Source organism: Lepus europaeus, chromosome 7 (genome assembly GCF_033115175.1).
Source record: "Lepus europaeus isolate LE1 chromosome 7, mLepTim1.pri, whole genome shotgun sequence".
Lineage (NCBI taxonomy): Eukaryota > Metazoa > Chordata > Mammalia > Lagomorpha > Leporidae > Lepus > Lepus europaeus.
The window spans coordinates 110,920,702-110,945,073 of NC_084833.1; the positions used below are offsets into that span (position 1 = coordinate 110,920,702).

Genomic DNA, 24,372 nt, shown 5'->3' on the forward strand with positions numbered 1-24,372 from the left:
GTTCCAGGGGGTTTCCACACAGCCTTTGGGAAATCCTTAGGAGCGTGTTCTTTCTGCTAGATCAGAGAAGTGACTTTGAGCCGTCTCTAGGTTATTAGTCATTTTGTTTTGTGTTCCTTCATCTCCTTACAAACTGTGCTTTAGTTAAACCCCGACGCGCTCGTCAGAGCAGGCATGGTGCCACTGTAACAGATGAGCAGCCGTGGGAGTCAGGTGTGCGTGGGCATGAGTCGCGTCTATTAGGGCCAAAGTCCCCGCCAGAAATGCTAAAGCCCCCGGAGACAGTCACTCCTTCCTTTCCAGTTTAGTTCAAGAGCTGGGATGTGTTGTCCTGTTAAAATAAGTAAATACACAGCCAGTTCGAAACGTCACAAAGAGTAATCTAAGGGTACATCACCTACAATCCCGTGAGTCTGTCAAGAGGATCAAGGGGCTGGTAACAAAGTTGCTAAAGGGAAGGTCTAGTTCATGGACTGCACATTCTTGTTTATTTCCACTTTCTGACAAGTTTGGAAATATAAACAATTTTGATTAGTATAGTTTTTTACTGGATTGAATTCAAATTAAATAATTTTCCCAGCACTTGCTTACCCTGCTGGCTTTTGCATCAGAGGCCCCCAGTCCAACTAAGAAAACAACAGATTGTTAGAGCGGTGGGCATTGCTAACGGTCATCCTGTTGGCCTGTTGCACAAAGGAAGACCTCAAGGCCCAGAGAGGGGAAGAGACTCATCCACTTCTTGTGCCTGGTCAGTGGCAACCTGGACTACACCCCAGGGTCCAGGGCCTGGACTTTGCTTCCCCCAGGGTCTCACAGCTGTCTTGTGATTCAAATGCTCCTAATCTGGTATTTAAAATGTAAGAAACTCTATCTAAGGAAAGCATAATCCCCTGGAGATCGTATACATCGACATCCCTTCCTGCCTGTCAGCCGCGGTTTTGGGGAATGAAGAGAACACACAAGCCTTTCATGGCAAATGTCTGGCATTAGCATTGTAAACTCACTGAACGAAGGGAATTATGTTTCCAAACACTGTGTCAGACAGCATCTCCCTTGTGAAGGCACCGCCTCGGTTTCACATCACATAGTCTTAATAGAAGTGAGGTACTAGAATTTTACATTGCAATTACTCACATGTCCTCTTTAGATAATTTGTTTTCGTTTAGCTCAGAGATTGTCCTTGAATCAAGACTGGTAATAATAAGGATCGGAGACAGCTATGTGGGTGTTTTGCAGCCTCAAATCTGTTTTAAAGAAAAAAAAGAGGGGGGGGGGACTTTGGAATCATCCAAAGTATATAATTGCTGTAAATAAAATTCACTGGGTAGCTATTCAGCCCCTTCTCTTTATTGTTTCTGTCAGTCTTTGGCCTTCAGTTTGTAGACCATCCTTTTTCTATTAAAATGTTAAATTTCTTCAGCAGAGTGGCTATCTGCATTAAATGAAGTTTTCTGGGTTTCAAATAACCTCCAGAGAACATTTCAGTATACTTGTGGAACCATTTTATGTAATACTTGCAAGAGTGAATTTTTAATCTTTTGGATGTATTTCATTTTATTTACTTAAAAGCCATTGATAAGAAGATTAAGATGAGCATAGAATTCAGAAATCCTTGGAAACCATTGTCAGCTTTATAGTTCTTTAAAGAAGCATTAAAAACTTTACACTTAAACAAAAATTGAATTTGCTGCTCATATGCATAAAAGATTTAATGGCATATAAATTGGGAATAATTGTTCTGTTTAAAAGGATTAAATTAAACCTAAATCAATAATGACATGTGCAGTTTCAATTTAACTGCCTACTTAAAATAAAGTGGCAAATAAATAACAGCTAAATGATTAATAGCAATGCTTTTATTCACCTCCTCAACAGGCAAAATGGCCAGTTATTGCATATTTTATTGTGAGTGCACAGGATGTTAATTGTACTAGAAACATGCTCTAATTTTAGTAATTTTTTGATTGAATACAGTACTGAATGTGAGGCTCATCATTACATGGAGATTTGATTTTATTTTGTTTGAAGTTATCACAGTAAGTACTCAAATAGGTTCCATTAAAGCCAGCAAATATCATGGCCTATGCATGTGAGACAACTCCCACCCCTCCCCTCAGCGCTTGGGTCTCTAACCTAGGATCTGAAGAGGAGCCCCCAGCATCTGTTGTCTGAATGGCAACAAAAGAGTTGTGTGCTCATTGTCTGTGTAACCTTTCTATCCAACAGGGAGGGGAAGAGGTGCATGTTGTGTGCACAGATGATTACTTATGAAAGGACACTTCAGGCTCATTTTGTCCCGGTGTGTTGACCTGGACCATAAAACACAATGGAGCTTCTTAGCACACAAGCCCAGAACAATGGGATTCTCTAATATCATGTTCTGTCCTAACCGTTAGGTTTGTTTCTGTGAAGTGTTCCAGCTTTCCACGCTCATGATTTTGCAAAGCACAACCTCCCATTTGTTTCATCATAGGTTCTTGCATCGAGCAAGGGGATGACAGGCGTGGCAGGTATAAATGGTACAGTTTCGTGAAAGCTCTTAGGAGAGCCACAGTTTCAGACTCTACCCTCCTCTGGATGCATTCTGGGAGTTTCTCTCCAAACAGTTGGTTCAAAAACATGTTTCCCAGCCTCAACAACTTGTTTTTTCTGGTTTGTTTCTGGCTTGCCCAGGTTACATTTAAACATCAATCTTTGCTATAGTATATGATATTTCTTCTAAGAGTGGAAATTTGTCACAGTTAGAAAATACCGCTTTTTTATAGGTCTAAAATGATTTCATTCTCCCAGTTTTATCTCCCTCATTATCTTTCAGCAGATGTTAAAAATAAGTTTATCATGTGGAAGCACTGACATTTCTTAATCCTGTTTCCTAAGTTGTTGTTCAGACGTAATCCACAGTGTTAATTCTTCACTACCACTTATTGCATCCCAAGATAATGTTGTACCCTGGAAACATTTTTCCAAACTTAAGCCCTGGAGAGAGAAGAATCACTTTGAGAGCCATCAGCAGGAAGTACGGTGCACAACAACACTGTTATGTCACGGGGACCACACATAACCCTCAGCAAGCCAAGACCAGCCTCCCTAGCTAGCCCTCACCGAACCCTTACTCTTTTCCAGAAGCACAGTTCTGTGCGTTTGTATATACTAATTTGCTTAATCCTCTCAACACTAAGAGGAAGGTACTGCTATCACCCCTGTTTTACTTGTAGGGAGGCTGATGCACAGAAGGTAAACTGTTTGCCTATGTTCACATAGGAATGGCTGGTATCAGGAACCAAATCCAGAAACATGGTGACCAGCTGGAGTGCACCAGTTCTCTTAGTGTCACAGCAGATGATGAAATCAGGGAATCCACTCCCCTCTGTCATTGAAGATCACTGATAAAAAAGTAATCCTGGGCATTGCTCAGTTAGTGATTCTTTTATGAGTCTATCACAGGCTTAGAGAAAAGTGGAGTTGGAGTGGACTTTGACATATCATCTAACAACTGAATCTAGACATAAGAGGGTAACATATTTCCAGTGATAGGCAAGGTTGGGTCCTCCTTTCTGAGTACCCATAGCATCCTATATTTCTTTATTTCTTTATGCACCTAATTAATCAGTACAGTTGGTACCTAAAGCCTATCCTCCCCACTAGAGGGCAAGATCTATCAGTCTGCTTCTGTTTTGCTCCGTGCTGTGTCCTCTGTGCCTGATAGTCTGCCTGTACCCAGGTGGGTACTCAGTACATCATATGCTGACTGACTGACAGATCAGTAACTCACATAAGGCAGAGTCTGCAACACACTTGCTTGATTACCACCTGTCAGAGTGACACAATACAACTCACTGGATGGGAGTCAGGTTCCAGCGCTGACTGCCAGGGCCTCTCTTCTGGTTCCTGCACTTCTAAGCTCTGTGACCTTGGGAGACTGACTTAAGCCCCGTAACCCTCAGCTCTCTCGAGCACTAAATGAGAATAATAATAGTCCTTCCCTCAGAGTTACTGTAAGGATCAAACTGAAGAGTCACTGCAAGCATCCCTTGGATCAGCATACAATAAATAATGCACACAAGATCCCTGGTGTTGTCACCTAACAAAGGTGGCCAGCCCGCTCCACACAACACAAAGTAGAGGACCACCTTTCTTTCCAAAAAAGATTTTATTGCTTCTGTTCATAATCTCTCCCAGAAACTCACCACTTCTACTATCCAGAAATATCCATTACAACCCTTTGCTCTCTGATTAAACTCTCGGCCCAGACGCCTTCACGGAGTTTACAAAGTCCTTCAGGATCTGACCTCTGCTTAACCTTGACCTCTACCCCTCAGGTTTCCCCTGTTTTATCCATACAAAGCTGATCTTTGGAGGGACCATATTCCCTCCACCCTGTTCCTCTTTACATGCCATCCTGCCAGCCTGGGATGCACCTCCTGCCCGTTTTGGCCTTAGGTCTCAACTGTGCCATCAGTTCTACCAGAAGCCTTTCTCCCATCTACCAGGACAAGATTGGATGTCCCACACAAGTCCTGATAGCTCGTGCTTGTTGGCTCATCACTCCAAACTGTTCACAGCTTGCAGCTTGCACCCTTGTCTGTACCCCTAGTAGGCTGCCAATCCAATGTTGTACCATTTGCTACTATGACCCCTAAGCTTAGTAAATGCTCAGTAATTACTTTATTAATTAGTGAAAAGTGAAAGTTAAATTCAGTTTTTGCAACAGCATAGCATGGGTGTGGGAAAACATGCTTTCTTCATTAAACACACACACACACACACAAAGCATTCATTTACATGAAGATAGTTCGTGAGCTTTCTCTTCCTACTAAACAATCACACTCAAACCTTAGGTTTAACTTAGTACAGGATAAGCCCTAAATTCATTCACTAATTCGGTTCAATGCAAAAAGCTTCTGTGTGTTTAGATCCTAATTTAAATCTAAAGCTATCTATGTGTTGACTAAAGTCAACAGTTGTTAATCTATAAACATTTTCCTTTTTTAAGATTTATTTTTATTTATTTGGAAAGCAGAGTTACAGAGAAAGGAAAGAGAGATCTTCCATCTGCTGGTTTATACCCCAACATGGCCCCAGTGGCCAGGCAGATCTAGGCAAGGCTGAAGCCAGGAACCTAGAATTCCATCCAGGTCTCTCACCTGATTGCAGGGGCCCAAGGACTTGGGCCATATTCTGCTGCTTTTCCAGGTGCATTAGCAGGGAGCTGGATCAGAAGTGAAGCAACCAGGTCTCAAACCAGCACACAGATGGGGTGGCTGGCTTAACCTGCTACACCACAATGCTGGCCCATAGATGCATTTTTTTTTCACTTGTGCATCCACAGTACAGTGTTCTAGGGCAGACGTGGGGAGCTTATGAAGGCAGAACCCAGGAGCTTGTAAAGGCAAGGAGACAAATTTACCATTGTGAGAAGCCCAGTGAGCACAGTGATAGAGCATTTGTGCAGCCCTGTGAAATAAACACAATATATATGAGTGATCCCTATTTATAGATGTGAGACACTGTCTTGGAGGTGACACAATTTGCAATGGACACATAACTGGGAGAGAGAGACCCCGGATATGGGCCCAGGTCTGTCTGGTTCACATCTAGATTATGCCCTGCTGGACCACATCATGTCTTGTGTACGTGCCAGTGACTTCAGAGCCAAGTGAAAGGCCAGGCAGAGAGGGCCTGTGTGCTCCTAAGACGGGACAGTCCCCAGGTGAATGCTCATCAGGTCCCAGGGCCAGGTCGCCCTGCAGGGCTCAGGGCGTGGCGAGACCCGTATCCTGACAAGTGCGATCTGTGCCCATCTGGGCACTGCGCTGGAGGAGACTAGAGCTTGTCCTGTGTTGGCAAAGGAAGAGCAGCCTGTTTTCAAGAAGTTTCTTCTCTTAATATGTGAACTAAAAAATTCAAAATGACAATTTAGCAAGGCATGGGAGTTTTGGCTTTTTGCTCTGGTTTTTTGCTTTCCATCAAATCAAAGAAATCTAGGTCCACATTAAGAAGAGTAAATTAGCATTAAGGGGACCATTAGTTTGTTTACCCAGCATAAAATTATGTTCTCTGTAAACGGGAATATCAAATAGCATAAAAAGCCCAGGTGATTTACATTTTCTTTTTGATTAGAGGATTGCATCCACTGTACTCAAGGAAGGAAAATCTCTCCCATTTAGCTTTTGAAGATCAAAGGGGCCATTAAATATGCCATATTACTGGCATTTTTTTTTCTTTTTTGGTTAAGACTAGGGGGTGCTTTACAAATTGAGATTGTCATGAGGAAAGGGAGGACTTCATTTGGGGTCAGGTGCACTGACTGTGGACTCTTCACTCGCCCAAGGAGGACCACATGCTTGACTTTCTATTCAAATAGGGCTGCCCTACACTGTGAGCACACCCTGACCTGTCTGCTGGGCTCTCATGCAAATGCCATGAACCTTTCAGGGAGACACAGTCTGATTCTGAGGCTTGGGGAGGTTTCTTAGTTCCCTTGATAAAATAACAACAACAAAATGCCCTGAAAAGCAAAGTCACTGAAAAGAAAAATGATCTTCTGTGGGTATTTCATCAGGGTAAAATCTGGCTTTGCTTCCCACAGGGGCAGGCAGAGGCAAATGTTATCTAGGTGACCATCTGAGTTTCTCCTCCCAAATATATAGCCAGATGTGGATATCACCAGCTAGAATGACGATTTTATCTTCGCCATCTAAATACTGAGTCGTTGTTGCTGTGCCCAGCACCCTTTGAGCTACGGTGGTTCATGATTTAACCTAGTGGCCTTCATTTTCTCGGTCGTTCTGACATTTAGCATTGAACTATCTTCTAATTTTATTTTGGATTTCAATGAACTTGGATAATTAAGACCTTTTTGCCCTTATGTGTGTGGGGGGTGGGGGAAGGGATCTAATCTGCGCTGAGCTATGTCTAACATGCAGATAGTGAAAGTATAGAAGGAAGAAAGGTGGAGATTGATTTAGAATAAAATGATCAAGGGACTGTAACTAGTGAACTTGTTTTGATTGAGGACTTGCCATTTCTTTTCTGCTTTGGGCAGCCAACAACCAATGAAAGATAAATATTCAGACCTCCAATATGACCCAAACTGGAATAAGAAACAGGAAAGGCAGCTGTCAGCTTTGGAAGGGCTGTCGGAGTCTGGAGAGAGCTCTCTGGAAAACCTGCCTCTGGATCCACTTCAGCCTTCCCAGGAGACATCGGCAGAGCTCTCAGCGGGGAAAGACGGCCAGCAGAGTCCACAGAGTGCAGCCTCCTTACTTGGGAGTGAATTTTTAAGCACACCCTATGAGCACAGCACTCTTAGCAGTGAGCCGTTTTCCGAGCTGAGCGACAGCGACCTGGAGGAGGAGTCCAGCAACCTCTCGCAGTACGTGAAGAGTTCAAGTTCACATAATGAAGTTTTCCTGTCGGAATCCCGCGGCCGTCGGCGAAAGAAGCCCAAACAATATTTTGTAGAGAAAAATAAGCTGACCTTGGGATTGCCCAGTCCTAAAACAGCCTCTTATCTTCAACTTCACAATAAAAGAAGGGGGGAAACTCACCTGCAGCAGGTAAGTAGAGGGTTCCTAACTATCTCTTCCGAAACACTAAATGGGAACTTGCTTTTGTTTTGAGATGACTGGATAGCTCTTCCTTTGGGGCAATGGTGTCACTGTAACTACCTGGCATTGTGGAAAAGATGCTTCCATCCTAGGCCCTGTGTGCTGCCCCTTCTTGTAGAATGAGAATTGTTCCTCAGATCCTTAACAGCAATAATAAAAGCCATCGATGGTTTGCAGTGCTGTGGCTGCTAATCCAATTATTGTATCCGAAATATCTCTATTAGAAGAATTAGAGAATTTTTAAACATTGTGTATCCCGATAGATTTAGGATCGAGTATTTGATTCCCTACGATGACTGCCTTTGTTTCCACCGTAGCATGGTTTTTCAAGACTATTAAGTGCCCCAACACAAGGGAGGTGATGTGACGGACTCACATCAATAGCTACAGCTCCCGTGCAGAAGTGGTTCTTCACTCAGATTCTGTATTTATATAGGGTGATCGTGGCAGTGGGGGTGCGGGAGGGGACAGGGTACAGCATGATCTTTTTAAAAATTATTCAAATGATTCTATTACCTTTGCCACAGTCATTGATAATCACTACATCATACTTTGTGGACCTGCTTAAATGATATGATACTGCTAAACCTTGGTCTCTCCATCTATAAAACTAGGGACAGGTGTTGTGGCAGAGCAGAGAAGCCTGCATCCCATGTCACAGTGCCTGGTTAGGTCCTGGCTACCACACTTCCAATCCAGCTGCTTGCTAATGAACACCCTGGGAGGCAGCAGATGACAACTCCAGGACTTGCGTCCTGCCACCTACATGGGAGACCTGGACTGAGTTCCTGGCTTTGGCCTGGCCCAACCCCAGCTAGCTCCAACTATTACAGGCAATTGCAGGAGTGAACCAGCAGATGGAAAATATCTTTTATTCGTTCTCTCTCTCTCTCTCTCTCTTTCATATTGCCTTTCAAAATAAATCAATAAACCTTAAAAAAATTAGAAAATATTAAATGCCCTCTCTTCTTCATCTGGTTGTTTTGAGTGTAAATTCAATGCCAAATGATTGATCCCACACTGTTGGAGGCAGCGAATTTGGTTCTGTTCCATGGGAGCACATAAAGACCTTATCAGCCCACCTCCTGGGGGATGCTTCCATGGACCAGACAGGAGAGGCTGGATCAGCAGAATCCACCACCCTCTTTAGAGAATGGCTTGAAATTCATGACCTACTAACATGGGACCCTTTCCAGACATGAAGGAGAGATTGTTAAATTTAATGTGGATGCCCTCAACTCTGCTCTAGATCCTAGCTGGAATTATTTAAAGTACTCCAACCTGTTCTGGCCTCTAAGCATTTCCTGATGGACAATATGGCTGAAATGATGTACACTCATGGATTCTTTGATTCAGACTTTCTTTATCATGTTATTGGATTGTGTGACACCTTTGCCATTGTAACATTAAAATAAAGGAATGGATGTCATTGATTTAGCTGAATATCAAAAAAAATTCTTAAGCAGCTTTCAACATAATTTACTCAATTTTAGTTTCAAGGTTGTCTTATAAAAGCCATGTAAAATTTTTAATTGTTCATTTAAAAATATAAATTCATCTGTCCAATATCTGTGAAAAATATTCACAGCTAGTAATTTCTCCCAGACCAGGACAATAGTTTTTCATTACTTTAAAAAATGTTCTTGGGGCCAGTATTGTGGAAAAGTGGGTTAAGCCACAACTTGCAAAACCAGCATCCCATATGGGCACCAGTTAGAGTCCTGGTTGCTCCATTTCTGATCAGGCTCCCTGCTAATGCACCTGGGAAAGCAGTGGAAAATGACTTAAGTCCTTGAGCCCTGAACCCACGTGAGAGACCCAGATGGAATTCTGGGCCCCTAGGTTTGGCTTGGCCCAGCCTGGGCCATTGCAGGCATTTGGGAGGTGAATCAGCAAATGGAAGAATTCTTCCCTGTCTCTTCCTCTCATTCTGTCCCTCTGCCTTTCAAATAAATAAATAAATCTGCTTTAAAAATGGCCGCTGCTCCCATGTGGGAGACCCGGAAGAAGCTCCTGGCTCCTGGCTTCAGATCAGCGTAGCTCTGGCCATTGTGGCCATCTGGAGGGTGAACCAGCAGATGGAAGACCTGTCTGTCTGTCTGAATCTACCTCTCTGTAACTCTTTCAAATAAATAAAATAAATCTTTTTTTAAAAAATTCTCAAAAGAAGCTAATCTAAAAGGAGAAGCAGATCATGAGACCAGAAGAAAGAGTTATATTTTCAATAGTAAGAGGGAAAAATATTTATTATAAACTCTTTAGTTGCTGATTTCTTGATTGCTGATTTTGTCAATAGTTACAAGTTAACTTTAAAAATTTTGGGGTAAGCTAATTGTCAGTGATTCCGTAGCCTGATTTTCTTTGTGTTACACCACAGAGAAAACTAAATCATTTTAGCCTTGCTCAGTCCTTAAACTCTTGAATAGTCTTTGACATTTTCTACCACTTTCTCCAGGTTCAAATGACTAATGGTTTACTGCTAATAATTTTCGAAGTTATTTATTTAGCATTTGTCTAGCATATATTTCCTTACTCTTATTCCTAGTTAAAGTTTTTTTAAATTTTTTTAAAAATTCATTTATTCAAGAGGCAGAGAGAGTTTCCATCCACTACTTCAATCCCCAAATGCTGGTGACAGTTGGGACTAGGCCAGGGCTGAGCTGGAACTGAAACCAGACACTAGGAACTCAATCCAGGTGTCCCATGTGAGAAGCAGAAACCCCATCACTTGGGTCATCACTGTCTCCCAGGATCCATACTAGCAGGAAGCTGGAAACAGGAGCCAGAGCTAAGACTTGAACCCAAGCACTCTGATGTCATAACCACCAGGCCAAACAGCTGCTCCATCATTTTTTTGTTTTAAGGATAGAAATGAATTTGACCTAACAGTAACATAATGGTATGTGTAACTTGTTTTATATAATTATAGCCAATAATATAAAGTGATGTATTTCTTTTGAATTACTACTTATAAATGCATGCAGGTCTTTCTGCAGATAGAGAGAAATATGTTCCCCATGGGCGGGAACTGTAGTTTGTATTTACTTTTAATCTTCACAGTAAGTAGCTTAACATACTGGAAGGGCTCAGAGAATATATGGAGACTAAAAAATATATCTCTTCCTTTCCCCCAAACTGTACTGGCTTTAGTATGACTTCTAGTGTATGTAGGGGAAAATGGTGTTTCTGGAGCACTGGTTCAGTCACCTACAAAGCTTATAAAACAGTGTCTCTTGCTGCACCAGACCAGCTTAAATCTCTAAGTTAAGAACCTGAGATTCAGTTTTGCTTTTTCTTTAATGCGCTTAGGGTAATTCTAGCCTGAAGCCAGGTTTGAGAACTGTTGTTCCAAATTAGAGGAGTGGTTCTCAGTCTTGGCTTCACATTGGAATCACTGGGGAATTTGAAAAATACCGATACCTTGACTGAACTACTGAAATTCTTTTTTTTTTTTAATCATTTTTTTTATTTTTATTTTTTTTATTTTTGACAGGCAGAGTGGACAGTGAGAGAGAGAGAGACAGAGAGAAAGGTCTTCCTTTGCCGTTGGTTCACCCTCCAATGGCCGCCGCGGTAGCACGCTGCAGCCGGCGCACCGCGCTGTTCCGATGGCAGGAGCCAGGTGCTTCTCCTGGTCTCCCATGGGGTGCAGAGCCCAAACACTTGGGCCATCCTCCACTGCACTCCCTGGCCACAGCAGAGAGCTGGCCTGGAAGAGGGGCAACTGGGACAGGATCGGTGCCCCGACCGGGACTAGAACCCGGTGTGCCGGCGCCGCTAGGTGGAGGATTAGCCTGTTGAGCCACGGCGCTGGCCTGAAATTCTGATTTCCAGGCTGCGCGATCAGCATGGGGAGTAGTACGCACTCCCCAGGTGGTTTTAATAATGTTAGCCAAGGTTGAGAATCCCTGATTTAGAGCGGTGGTTTCCAAACTTTAGTGTGCATCAGGATCTTCTGGAAACTGTTCAAACAGATTGCTGGGCCTGCTGCCCCAAATTCCCTGAGTGTACGGGGTGGGGGTGGGGGTAGGGTTGGAGGACCAAGAATCTGAATTTTCTACATGGTTCCAGGTGATGCCGCTGCTGCTACAGGTCCTATGCGTTGAGACTCACTTAGGCCTTGCTTCTCAAACTTTGAAGTGCTTATGAACCTGCTCAGTATCTCATTGAAGTACAGATTCTGGTCCCGTAGGCCAGTGGGGAGACACAAGCTCTCAGATGCAAGGCTGCTGCTCTACAGATCACACTGTGACAGCAAGGGCGCGAGTCAGGAGCCTGCAGGTGTTACCAGAGAGCTAACAGTCTAAGTCGGTGGAAGGCAGTACCGAGAGAGCATTTATCTTTTCTACCACCGATAGGCTCATTCAGTTGATTTGTGGTAGGCGGTGAGAAGGTAGGAGCAGCAGATTTGGAGGTTATTGTTTTAAATTAAGCAGCATCCACCTGGAAGCTTTTTACATTGGATATCAGTTTTCCTGGGAATTCTTGAGAGAGATGACAAATGTCTTCCAAGGAGGACTATTGCAAGGCTAAATGGCACTTATTGTTGATTGAATGCACGAATGTTGATTATCATTCCACAGCCAGAAAATTCAGGTTTAAGTACATCCTTTTGTTGCAAACACCCATGCCTGGATGAATCAGACAGGGCCTGAGGGTAGTGCACTGTATTTGGGAAGATTTTTCAAAGTTAGTCTAAGTTTGCAGCATCCCAATAAATATGTCAGTAGATTTTCTTCAAAAGGAAGGTTGAAGAGTTGATTATTAAGTTTGAATGAAGAATAGGAAAGAATAATAAAGAAAATTCTGGAAACAAAAGAGTAATGAAAGGATCTAGCCCTACTAGATAATATGACTTCAATGATTAAATAATGGAGTGATATTTAATGCCTATGCGACAGAAAAATGGAATATACAGAATAAAAAGCCCAAACATGAAACCAAATTACACATGGGAATATATTATATAATGATATGATTTGAAAAAGGCAGCATCTGAAATCAGAGAGAAAATGATGGCTGGTCAACAAAACAGCTGGGCAGCCCTCAGGAAAATAGTAAAACTAGATCCATCTCTCATGGATACAACAAGATAAATTTCAAGAGGATCAAAGATTTAATTTTTAAAAATACTGGGAAAAATAAGAAATTCACCCACAATCCTGAAATATTTCAGAATTCAGAATATATAAATGATTAATTGGAGACTGGGTGTTCAGCATAGTGGTTAAGAAGCCTGCATCCCTCATCAGAGTGACCACATTCAGTTTCCATTTCTGACTCCTGACTGCAGCTCCATGCCAATGTAGACCCTGGAAGGTAGTGACTCAAGAAATTGGGTTCCTGTCACCCATGTGGGAGACTTGATTTGTGTTCCTGACTCCTGGCCCTGACCATGGCCCAGCTGCAGCTGTTGTGAGCATTTGGGGAGTGAACCAGTGGATGGGATAACTGTCTCTCTCTCTCTCTCTCTCTCTCTCTCTCTCTCTCTCTGTGTGTGTATGTGTGTGTACCTGTCAAATATAATTTAAAATAATTTTTTAAATATTTATTTATTTGAAAGGCAGAGTTACAGAGAGGGAGAGTATTTATTTATTTGAAAGGCAGAGCAATGGAGAGGGAGACACAGAGAGAGACAGAGATCTTCCATCCACTGGTTTACTCTCCATGTGGCCACAATGGCCAGGGCTGGGCCATGGCAAAACAAAGAGTCTAGATCTCCATCCAGTTTCCCATGTGGTGGCAGGGACCTAAGCACTTGAGCCATCATCCACTGCCTTCCCAGGTACATTAACAGGGAGCTTAATCTGAAGTGGAGCAGTCAGAACTCAAATCAGTGCTGTGATATGGGTTGCAGCTTAACCTACTGTACTACAATGCCACTACCTGCCCTCCCCAAAGTTTTTCCTAAAATATTGATAAGTTTGATTTTATAAATATCAAAAACTTCTTAATAAACAAGCAAAGCTAAAATCTAAAGAACAATTGGGGAAAATATTTCTAATTCATATCACAGGCAAAACATTACTATGTGCAATATACAAAGAATGCCTAGAAATCAGTGAGAAAAAGACCAAGATCCTAATAGAAAAATGCACAAAATATATGAATAGATAATTCATAGAAGAATTGATACATATGGCTGCTGACCACATGAGAAGATACTCAGCATAAGAGAAATGCAGATTCATACTATGTTGATATTCTATTTTTCATCTGTAATTGAATCATCAAAATTCCAAAAGCTTGATGATCCTGTGGGCAAAAAATAGTAAGTCAAGCTGGCAAGAAAATAAATGGGTATAGCCAGTATGGAGGATAGGTTGTTAGTATCTGTTCAAAATGCAAATTCCCTCCTTGAGAAAGAGACATAGTGACTAAGAGGGTAGACTTGGAGCCAGGTTGGTTGACACTTCGATCTATCAACTACGGTTTGTCTGACTCTGCACAGGTTACTAAACCTTTCCATCCCTCAGTTTCCTTGTATTTATCTTTTTTTTTTTTCTTTTTGACAGGCAGAGTGGACAGTGAGAGAGAGAGAGACAGGGAGAAAGGTCTTCCTTTGCCGTTGGTTCACCCCCCAATGGCAGCTGCGGCTGGCGCACCACGCTGATCCGAAGCCAGGAGCCAGGTGCTTCTCCTGGTCTCCCATGGGGTGCAGGGCCCAAGCACTTGGGCCATCCTCCACTGCACTCCCGGGCCATAGCAGAGAGCTGGCCTGGAAGAGGGGCAACCAGGACAGAATCCGGCGCCCCGGCCGGGACTAGAACCCGGTGTGCCGGCGCTGCTGGCGGAGGATTAGCCTATTGAGCTGCGGCACCGGCCCATCCCTCAGTTTCCTTAAAATGAAAATGACAATAGAATTTTACTCATAAAATTATGAAAAAGATTGAATAAATGGGTTAATATATGAGAGTGCTTATACTAACACCTGATTCATAGCAAGCACCACACAAATATTCACGATTACTATTTTTATTTGACCCCAATGCATTCCATTCCTAGAAACTTTTCCTGGATGTATGTGTGCAGTTTTCCATATTTGTGATAGTAATATTTGGAGTCCCCCAAATGTCTGTCATTTGGGGGATGAATAAGTTATGGTATATCCATACAGTAGAGTATACTGCAGCTGTTAAACAAGCGAAGATGTTCTCCAAGAACACTACGGATGGCTTACCAGCATCTATTATTAGGCAAAAACTTCTAGGTAGCAGTACATGCAGTATTTAAATAGTGGGAAGGGTGACAGACACCTAGCCTTGTGGTCAAGACACCTACATCCCATATTGAGTACCTGGCTTCAATTCCTGGCTCCAGCTTCTGACTCCAGCTTCCTGTCAAGGCAGACCCTAAGAGGCAATGGTGATGATGGCTCAAGTAATTGGATTCCTGCCAGCCTTGTGGGAGACCTGGATTGAGTTGCTGGCTCCCTACTTTGGCCCAGCCTGCTCTGACCATTGCAGACTTTTAGGGAGTGAACCTACAGATAGGATCTGTACCTTTGTGTCTGTCTCTCTCTGCCTCTCAAATAAATTTTTAAAAATGTAAGTGGAGAGGAAGAAAAATATGTATCAATGTGGAAGACCACATAGGTGGTTAATTGTAAGAGGAAGAGGGGGAATGGGTAGGAACACAACTTTTCATTTTGCACTTTTTAAATTATTTTAATAATAATTCTTATTTTAAAACATTTTTCATATGTTCATTTGAAACTTGTAAAGGTAAGAGAGATGGGCAGGGAAGAAGATAGAGACAGAGACAGAGTCAGACACATAAGAGATCTCCCATCCTCTGGTTCCTTCCCGAAATGCCTGCAATAGCCAGGGATCGGCCAGTCCAGAACCAGGAGCTGAGAACTCAGTTCAGGGCTCCCATGTGGGTTGAAGGGACCCAACAACTTGAGGCGTCATTGCTGCCTCCCAGTGTGTGTAGCAGCAGGAAACTGTGATGGAGAGTAAAACTGAGACTCAAATCCAGACACGCCACATGGGATGAAGATGTCCCAGGCAGTGAGTGGCCTAACTACCTCACCAAACACCTGACCCATAGCTCTTATTTCTGAACCATACCTATATGTTGCCTTCTTAAAATGTAGATTGAAAGCTAGCAGCAAAACCAGGGAGGAGACAATATACATAGTGTAGTTACCTGTATAAGTTCATATCCCTTGATTGACAGAGTAGCCTAAATTGTACTTTTTGCTTGTAAATAGTGGCTCAGAGTAGAACCACTGATTTTTAAAAAATATTTATTTATTTATTTATTTGAGAGGTAAAGTTACAGACAGTGAGAGAAAGAGACAGAGAGGGAGGTCTTCCATCCGCTGGTTCACTCCTCAAATGGCCACAACAGTTGCAGCTGTGCTGATCCGAAGCCAGGAGCCAGGAGCTTCTTCGGGGTCTCCCACGTGGGTGCAGGGGCTCAAGGACTTGGGCCATCTTCTACTGCTTTCCCAGGCCATAGCGGAGAGCTGGATCAGAAGTGGAGCAGCCAGGACTAGAACCGGCGCCCAGAACCACTGATTTTTAAATTCAGATTTTCCTTTTAGCCATGTTTCACAGATCTTTTGATCGGCCATTCGAATGCGCTTTGAATATGTAAGCTCTTAATCACATGATGTGAGAAGCAAGGAACTGATGTGAAAACCAGCACACACTAGAGGGCACCTGAGTATCACGGCCCAACAGTAACTTTGCTGGCAATGAACACCATGCTTTTATTCATCATTTGTTCCGGAGCCAAGAAGTATTTCTCTGCAACTCATTAGAGCTTGGGTCAATTTCTGATCTACCGTGAAAGGAAATTGTGTTTTGAAAAATGAACTTTCTATCTCGATTCTAATATGACTTTGAAGACAGATGAAGGTGAAATTTACAATGGTTTCAGAAAGGAGCTATAAGTGCTTTATGCATGTTATTTGGCTCTCTCCTTGTAATTTCTTGGAAAGATTTTTACAAATGTGAATGTAGAGGGTTGTTCAATTGCGTGCAGTCATCAAGACAATAAGAAGCCACAAACGGAGTGCACTATCCACTCTACAGATTGGCCCACCTCTGGAACTCTTTCTCAGATAGCACATGCTAGGTTCTCTTCTTCTCAGTGCTAGGCTCTGGACATCTAGTGCCCCTGTCTTTCAGGAGTTCACATGTCAGTCCTATGACAAGGACAAGAAACATGCAACAAAATATTTTCAGTACTGACCAGCACCTTAAAGGAGAGAGAATAAGCTTTATTTAATAAAGTAGTGAGGAGTAAAGGACCTCAAAAAGTTTGTGAAAAATGGAATTAACTGGTGTCCTGGTGTGTTGGGTTAAGCTGCCACTTGCAAGATTCTGGCATCATGTGTCATAGTACCATTTTGAGTCCCAGCTGCCCCACTTTCAATCCAGCTTCTTGTTAATGTGCCTGGGAAGGCAGCAGATGATGGTCTAAGCCCTTGGGCCCCTGACACCCATTTGGGAGACTAGCATGGAGTTCTGGGATTCTGCCTCAACCTGTATGAGCTATTCTTCAGGACAGGGAACTTGGAATTGACATTGGATCATAAACAGCGTTCAGTTCTTGAAGTACAGTTGATCCTAACAGAATGCTGCTACTGTGGCTCCCTGTCATCTTCAAAGCAGAATTCAAAGTCTCAGAGTAGCATGAGAGGCCCTCGGTGATCTGGACCCTTCCTGCCTTCAGCCGTATTCCTCACCACTCCCACTGGCATCCGGAGCCCCAGCCCCAGCCCCAGCCTCGGAGCAGTTCCTAGGTCCAGCATCTCCTCTGGGCCTCTCTGTTCAAGCTCGTGACCCACTGGCCCCTGGCTCATCTATTCAGAAAAACCTGACCCTCTTTTTGAGACCGAGGTTATTCTCTGAATATGCTTTCTCCCACTCTCTCCTCATCCTAGAACCCAGAAGGCCACATAACACTATTTTGCTCCTGTGTCTCTGTTTTTTTTTTTTTTTAACTTGTAAGATCCTTAAGGTTATGAGCTGAAAATGTAATTTTAAAGTTTCTTTGTTCTAAAATTGCATGGTTTTTAAAATGACACCCCCCCTCAACTAACGTGAACTACTGTGCTGTTGACTTAAATACTGGAATTCACAATCAAAACATCTGGTTTAAGCCCCATTGTTATCGCAGCCATTTCCAACCTTGGGCTTCTAAATGTTTGCCTTCCACCACGGAACCAGGATTACTGGGATAATCAAATGACACAGCGTATGCACAAGCTCTTTAGAGTCATAAATCCCCATATAAAAGTGTTGTATTTATTTTGTTATATGTATCGCTGGATGTGTGGTTTGAATTTACCATCTCCTACTGGATAAGATTACCATATAAGTGATCTATTGCTCTTCTTTTCCTTTGTTTTGAATTTAGTTACACTTTTGGTTGTCTAAAAGAAGACCTTTATTGAAATTATGTTTTAACAATTACCCCATTTGATTCGAAACAATTTTTATATAGAATTCTTCCTGTCTGGTGGTGCTTTTGAGTCTCCACCTCTCCCATTATCCTTGTAAAAATTACTCTTCTATGGATAAAAACTCTGTAGATGTTCATTGATTGATGGATTTTCTTCTTTTTGCCCTGTGCTAGCACCACAAGAGCACTTACTTACGACAGCATAATTTCAATTGAATGTGATGGCTTTTTCAATCCGAGACATTTCTGAAGCCACCTTTCTTGTGTGTGCTGCTCAGCACTCCGTAGTTAACTACCCATTTGTGTGATCCATAGAGTGACACTTCATTAACCCGACATTACTGTGGAGGGACCCACAGAAAGAAAACTTGCCACATCACCAAAGCATCCCCTTTCAGACTCCACAGATCTCATGTAATTAATCGTTTCTAAGGCTAGTTTCCAAAAACGAACCACGCAAACGGAGTCATCCTGTGCTGCCTTATGCAGGGCCCGTGGCACTGTTCTGTAGTGGTCAGAAGCTGGGGTCACGGTGAATAGTTCTCTGCCCGTTTGTCAGAGGACCCACACAGGGTCGGCAGTCATTTTACGCTGCTGTTGATGTGTCTGTTCTTGTAGAGCCTGCAGCCTAGTGGGAAGCAGACGCCCAAGCAAAAACTGCTATACAAAAACCCAAAATCTGAAGTGTCCAATGTCCAAAACTTTTTGTGATGCCAATGTGATGCCATGGGAAGATTCCACACCTGACTTCATGTGACAAGTCAAGACACAGGCACACTAACAATATTGTTTTAAAATTTCTCTGGGGCTATGTGTTTACCATGTGTATGAAAAAATGAATTCCATGTTTAGACTTAGGTCCCTTCCCTAACATATCTCATCGTGTGTATGCAAGTATTCAAAAATTGGGAAAATCCAAAATCTGGAACACTTCTGTTCCCAAGTGGATCAGATATGGTGTATGCAGCCTGGACTAGAAACATGTAAGATCAGAAAGGAACCCAGAATAAAATGTGCTGGAGTCTATCTGGGGAAACCAGAGAGGGCTTCACAGATGAGGTAAAATCATGAAATTATTTAAAAAAAGGTTGAGGAGCCGGCGTTGTGTAGCCAGTTAAGCCGCCAGCTGCAATGCCAGCATCCCATGTGGGCACGGTTCATGTCCCAGCTGCTCCACTTCCTATCCAGTTCACTGCTAATGCACCTGGGAAAGCAGTGGAAGATGGCCTAAGTGCCAAGGGGCCAAGCACCCACATGGGAGACCTGGAAGAAGCTCCTGGCTCCAGGCTTTGGCCTCGCCCCACCCTGGCCATTGCTGCCATTTGGGGACTGAACCAGTAGATAGAAGATCTCTCTCTCTTTCTCACTCCCTCTCTCTATGTCTGTAACTCTGCCTTTCAAATACATAAATCTTTCTTTAAAAAAAAAAAAGTAGAAGTTGACAGTGAGGTAGCAGTAAAGGTATTGTGTGCAAAGGGGACATGTGCAATGGCTTAGTACCCTGAAAGAACATTGTTTATGTAGAAAGTTGCCCACACAGTGGGAACCTCTAACTACTAAGTAGGAACTGCTAGTTGACCAATTAAATCAAATAAATTAGTTAAAGCAGACATGGAAAATGATATCTACATCCACTATTTGGTTTTCACTTAAAACATAGAATATATATTGATTCACTGATTTTTTTACCGAAGATCCAAGGCCTTTTCTGATACTGTGGATTGTATCATTCAGAGTTTTACATTGTTCTTGCATCAGTTTGAGGACACCTGTGATTGCCAGTTTTAAATTTTGTAAAATTTATTTCATTTTGAAAAGCATAATTACAGAGAGAGAGGTAGAGACAAAGAACTCTTCCATCTGCTGGGTCACTTTCCAAATGACAGCAAGAGCCAGGGCTGGGCCAGCCCAAAGCCAGGAACCCGGAGCTCCACCTGGGTCTTCCACAGAAGTGGGAGTGGACGGGCTCAGGCACTTGAACTGTCTTCCAGTCTTTCCCAGGTGCTTTTGCAGGGAACTGGAGTAGCAGGGAGCTGTACTGGAAGCAGAGCAGCTGCAACTGAAACCGACACGCCCATATAGGATGCTGGTGTTGCAATCATTGGCGTAAGTTGCTGCACCGCAAGGCTGGCTCCCGGTTTTCATTTCTGCCTTTCAAACAGATAGATAAAATCTATTTTTAAAAATCTCTGTTGTGGTGCCGGCGTCATGGCATAGCTGGTAAAGCTGTCACCTGCAGTGCCAGCATCCCATATTGGCACTGGTTTGAGTCCCGGCTACTCCATTCCTGATCCAGCTCTCTGCTGTGGCCTGGGAAAGCAGTGGAAGATGGCCCAAGTCCTTGGGCCCCTGCACCCACATGGGAGACCTGGAAGAAGGTCCAGGCTCCTGGCTTCAGGTTGGCACAGCTGCAGCTGTTGTGGCCATTTGGGGAGTGAACCAGCAGATGGAAGACATCTCTCTCTCTCTCTCTCTCTTTGCCTCTCCTTCTCTCTCTGTGTAACTCTGACTGTCAAATAAATAAATAAATCTTAAAAAAAAATTTTGTTAGAACAATCAGAGGTCACACATATTCCTAGTTTTTTTCTTTTTTTTAAAGAAAGTTCAAATTGCTGGGTAGTTTATCTTCCTCTAGGTTTCACAGAGTATTCCTAAAGATCTCTTGTGTATTCTAATTTTGAAAGACAGAGACAGAGAAAGAAAGAGAGAGCGAGAGAAAGATTGTCTCCTATCTGCTGGTTGATTCCTCAGATGCCCACAGTAGCTGGGACTGGACCAGTTTGAAGCCAGAAACCAAGAACTCAATCCAGATCTCCCCTGTGGGCGACAAGAACCCAACTACCCAAGCCATCACCTGCTGCCTCCCAGCGTGCACATTGGCAGGAAACTGTAATCAGCAGAGCCAGGACTTGGACTCCGGCTCCATGATGTGCGACCTGGGTGTCTTAAAGCACATCTTAACTGCAAGGCCAAATGCCCACTCTTCTGGTCTGTGTCCTTGAGAATATCCAATTACTTCATTAAGTCACCATTTCTTTATTAGGTGCTTAGAATGTATCAGGCATTGTCACAGGTGCCTGGGACATATCACTAAAGAAGACAGATTGAAAATCCCAGTGCTCATGAGGCTAACCTCTGTTAGGAGGAGACACTCAACAGACAAAACAGAGAAAGGGGTGCATGAGTAAATGGCAAGTGCTGGATGCTCATAGAGGAATTAAGGGGAGAAAACGAAGCAGAGAAGAGCTGGTAGGGACCACCAAGGTGCGTTTTAAACAGGTTGCGAGGTGAGAGAACGCCATGAAAATACATGGGGAAAGAGGATTCCTGGGAGAGGAGCTGCCAACGGCAAAGCTCAGTGACTGCAAGGCCAAGGGGACTGGGCCGAGTGAGCCTGGGGAGGAACGGGAGGTGAAGTCCAAGTGCCCACCTTATTCTATTAGCAGGTGGCTGCCTGGATTTACTAGAAACCACAAAGCTAACCCGATAAGCAAGTACATTATACAGTTCTCCCTGGTATCCATAGGGAATTGGTTCCAGAAACCCCTCAGGTACCAGAATCCCTGGGTGCTCATGCCCCTTCTGTCAGTGTCACGGTGTTTGTGTTTAACCTGTTCTCCTCCTCCCACTCACTTGAAGTCATCTCTGGATGACCTAGGATAGCTAATCCAGTGCAAATGCTATGTAAATGGTTGTTATAGTCTATCGTTTAGGGAATAATGGCAATACATTACAGTACAGATGCAATGTGGGTTTTTTTTTTTTCATCTTTGTTTTCATTGTTATTTGAAAGGCATAAAGAGAGAGAAAAAGAGACAGAACAAGATCTTCTATCCGCTGGCCCACTCCTCCAAATGCCCACAAAAGCCGGGGGTGGACCAGACTAAAGCCAGGATCCTAGAACTTCATCCACGTCTCCTAAATGTGGCAGGGACCCAAGTACTTGATCCAGATTCAGAGATAATGATAATGGCACATCAGCAGAACTGAAGATACCATAAGAGGAGGGTGAGAAGCCCCTTCATAAAGCTTTGGAGATTAAGGGCAGTGGGAAAGTTCTGAAAGGTTTTTAAGTAGGTGACTATTAGTTTGGGGGCTTATTTTATTTGTACTTTGTTTATTTGAGAGGCAGAGAAAAATGAGAGAAAGAGAGAGAAGAAGACACAGAGAGGGACATAGAGCTCCCATCTGTTGGTTCACTCCCCAAATGCCTATGATGACTGAGGCTTGGCTAGGACTGGAGCCAGAACTACGAACTCAGTTCAGGTCGTCCATGTGTGTGGCAGGGAACCAATTACTTGAGCCATTACCTGCTGCCTCCCAACTGCTACCTCTCATCAGTAGAAAACTGGGGTCAGGGACCAGAGCCAATTATGGAAACCAGGCACGCCCCTGTGGGACACAGGTGTCTTAACTGCTGTGCTAAAGGCTTGTGCTTCCAGTCTGGGGTTTTTAAATCTGCAGTGTAATAATAATATTCAAAGGTTTCAGTGTCATATGAGTACATGCTGACTACATTATGAGGGGTTCCATAGGAATGGAGAAAGTAGCCAACCGCAGAGCCAAACCATTTCATGTGTTTTGTCTCTAAACAGCTGAATAATACAGACCCTTGGACAATTGAAGCAGCTGTGCTGTGCCACTGCGGCAGCCTCGCGATGGCAGACCATTTGTGTTGCAAGGCTTCAGCCTCTGTGGGCCTCGTGTGAATACAGGCAGCAGTGGTGCTGGCATGAGCAGGCATAAACCAACACACCACAAAAACAGTATTAGAAATGGGACAGAAATAAATACTCCACGTCATGCATTAGCCAATAATAAAGAAGCACTCCCTGATTCTCGTGATTATGCCTGGAAGGAGGAATTAAATAACAGAAAGGCTGGAATGGTGGTTAGCAAATACAACCTTAAAAAAAAAACAGGCCCTTTGGCTCATTTCATTTGGAATGTGTGTGAGTTATCAGGACAATACCATCAGGGAATGAGAGTAAGAATCTAATAAATCAACATCTAAACATTAGGTCAGTAGTAAAAACAAAATATAAAGGGAAAAGCAGCAAAACCTCCAGTGTTTGTAGAACTTACTGGCAATATGTTTATCCAAGTACGTGTCAATGTGTGTCTATGCAGATGCGCTAATTCTTACCTGGCTGTCAGTGAGGCATCAACTTTTTTTTTTTTTTTGTGACACTGTCTGATTCTCTAAGAACCTGATGAGTTTCTTTGAGAGAGAAGTAGCAGCCCAATCTAGCTCAGCTGTACTCAATCTGAGTTGCTTTCCTACCTACAAACCCTCACTTCAAAGCAAGGAACATAATGTACAATTTTTTAATGGCTCTAGACCCAGGCACTCAGACTCTCTGCTCTGCGCCTTACCTCAGTGTAAACACCTAATCAAGATTGCCTTCGCTTCAACAATAGCAGCCAAATGCAATTCGAGAACCATAAGCCTTTGAAGTCTTCCCTGCAAAGGCCGGTTTTCTAGTCTGGGATAATGACGGGCCATGATTGCTTGTCTTTGTTGTATCTTTTCAGTAGAGAAGCAATTATAGGCCCCAATTTAACAGAATAGACATTACACAGCTTATGATGCTCAAAATGCAATTTCATTTGATCATTTTCTCGATTTGATTGGTATTAATAGAATGGCTCACAAAAAAAAAAAAAAAAATAGCTGGCAGAGGTTGTGTCCCATTCCACTTTCAAAGAGATAATGTAGAAGTATGCTTTACTTGCCCGGAGACTCTCACCGGGGTGATGCAGCCACCCCGTTCCACCAAAATAGCCTGTGGGTGGAAATATTGTACATTCTACATTCTCCGGGAAAGGAGGCATGAGACACTGTATTGTTAATTTGTAAACTTTTTACCTGGGCTGTATAGGAGAGTGTATCACTGTCATGGTATAAACTAGCTGAGCCGAGGTGTTTATTTCCTTCATTTCCTAGGTGTTTATCAAAGTCAGAGAATCCTCATGCCAGTGGCAGGTGTATGAAAGAGCTCAGCTTCACTGTCCCCCAGCCTCTGGACAACAGTGCCTCCACCACCTCGCCTCTCGGCGGCTTACGGGAGGATTATTTCCTTGCCTGCTTAGCCATCTTGGCTGTTTCACTCTCTTGATCTTCATGTCTTCCTCCAGGACAGAGTGTTTTGCTTTGAATGAGTTTGTGTTTAACATTATGGTAATTAGAGATCTATACCTTTTGCAACCACGGAGGCAGACGTCGTCAAACATGACACTTCGGTGGTGGCCTTGTGTTTCTGGAAGCAGAGAGGGACTGAGCCGTGATGGGGATGTGAGAGATGGTCCCGACCTTGGGCAGCAGTGCTGAGAGATGGCGATG

At 43.2% G+C, this 24,372-nt stretch overlaps 1 protein-coding gene across 3 annotated transcripts in view; it reads left to right on the top strand.

Moving 5' to 3' along the window:
* Positions 1-24,372, top strand: part of JHY (junctional cadherin complex regulator) — a 69,711-nt gene that overhangs the window by 10,160 nt on the left and 35,179 nt on the right. For all 3 annotated transcript variants that reach the window (XM_062198404.1, XM_062198405.1, XM_062198406.1), the window contains exon 2: positions 7,046-7,559. In XM_062198404.1, coding sequence (XP_062054388.1) covers positions 7,046-7,559 — 514 coding nt within the window. The remainder of the gene's footprint in view (positions 1-7,045; positions 7,560-24,372) is intronic.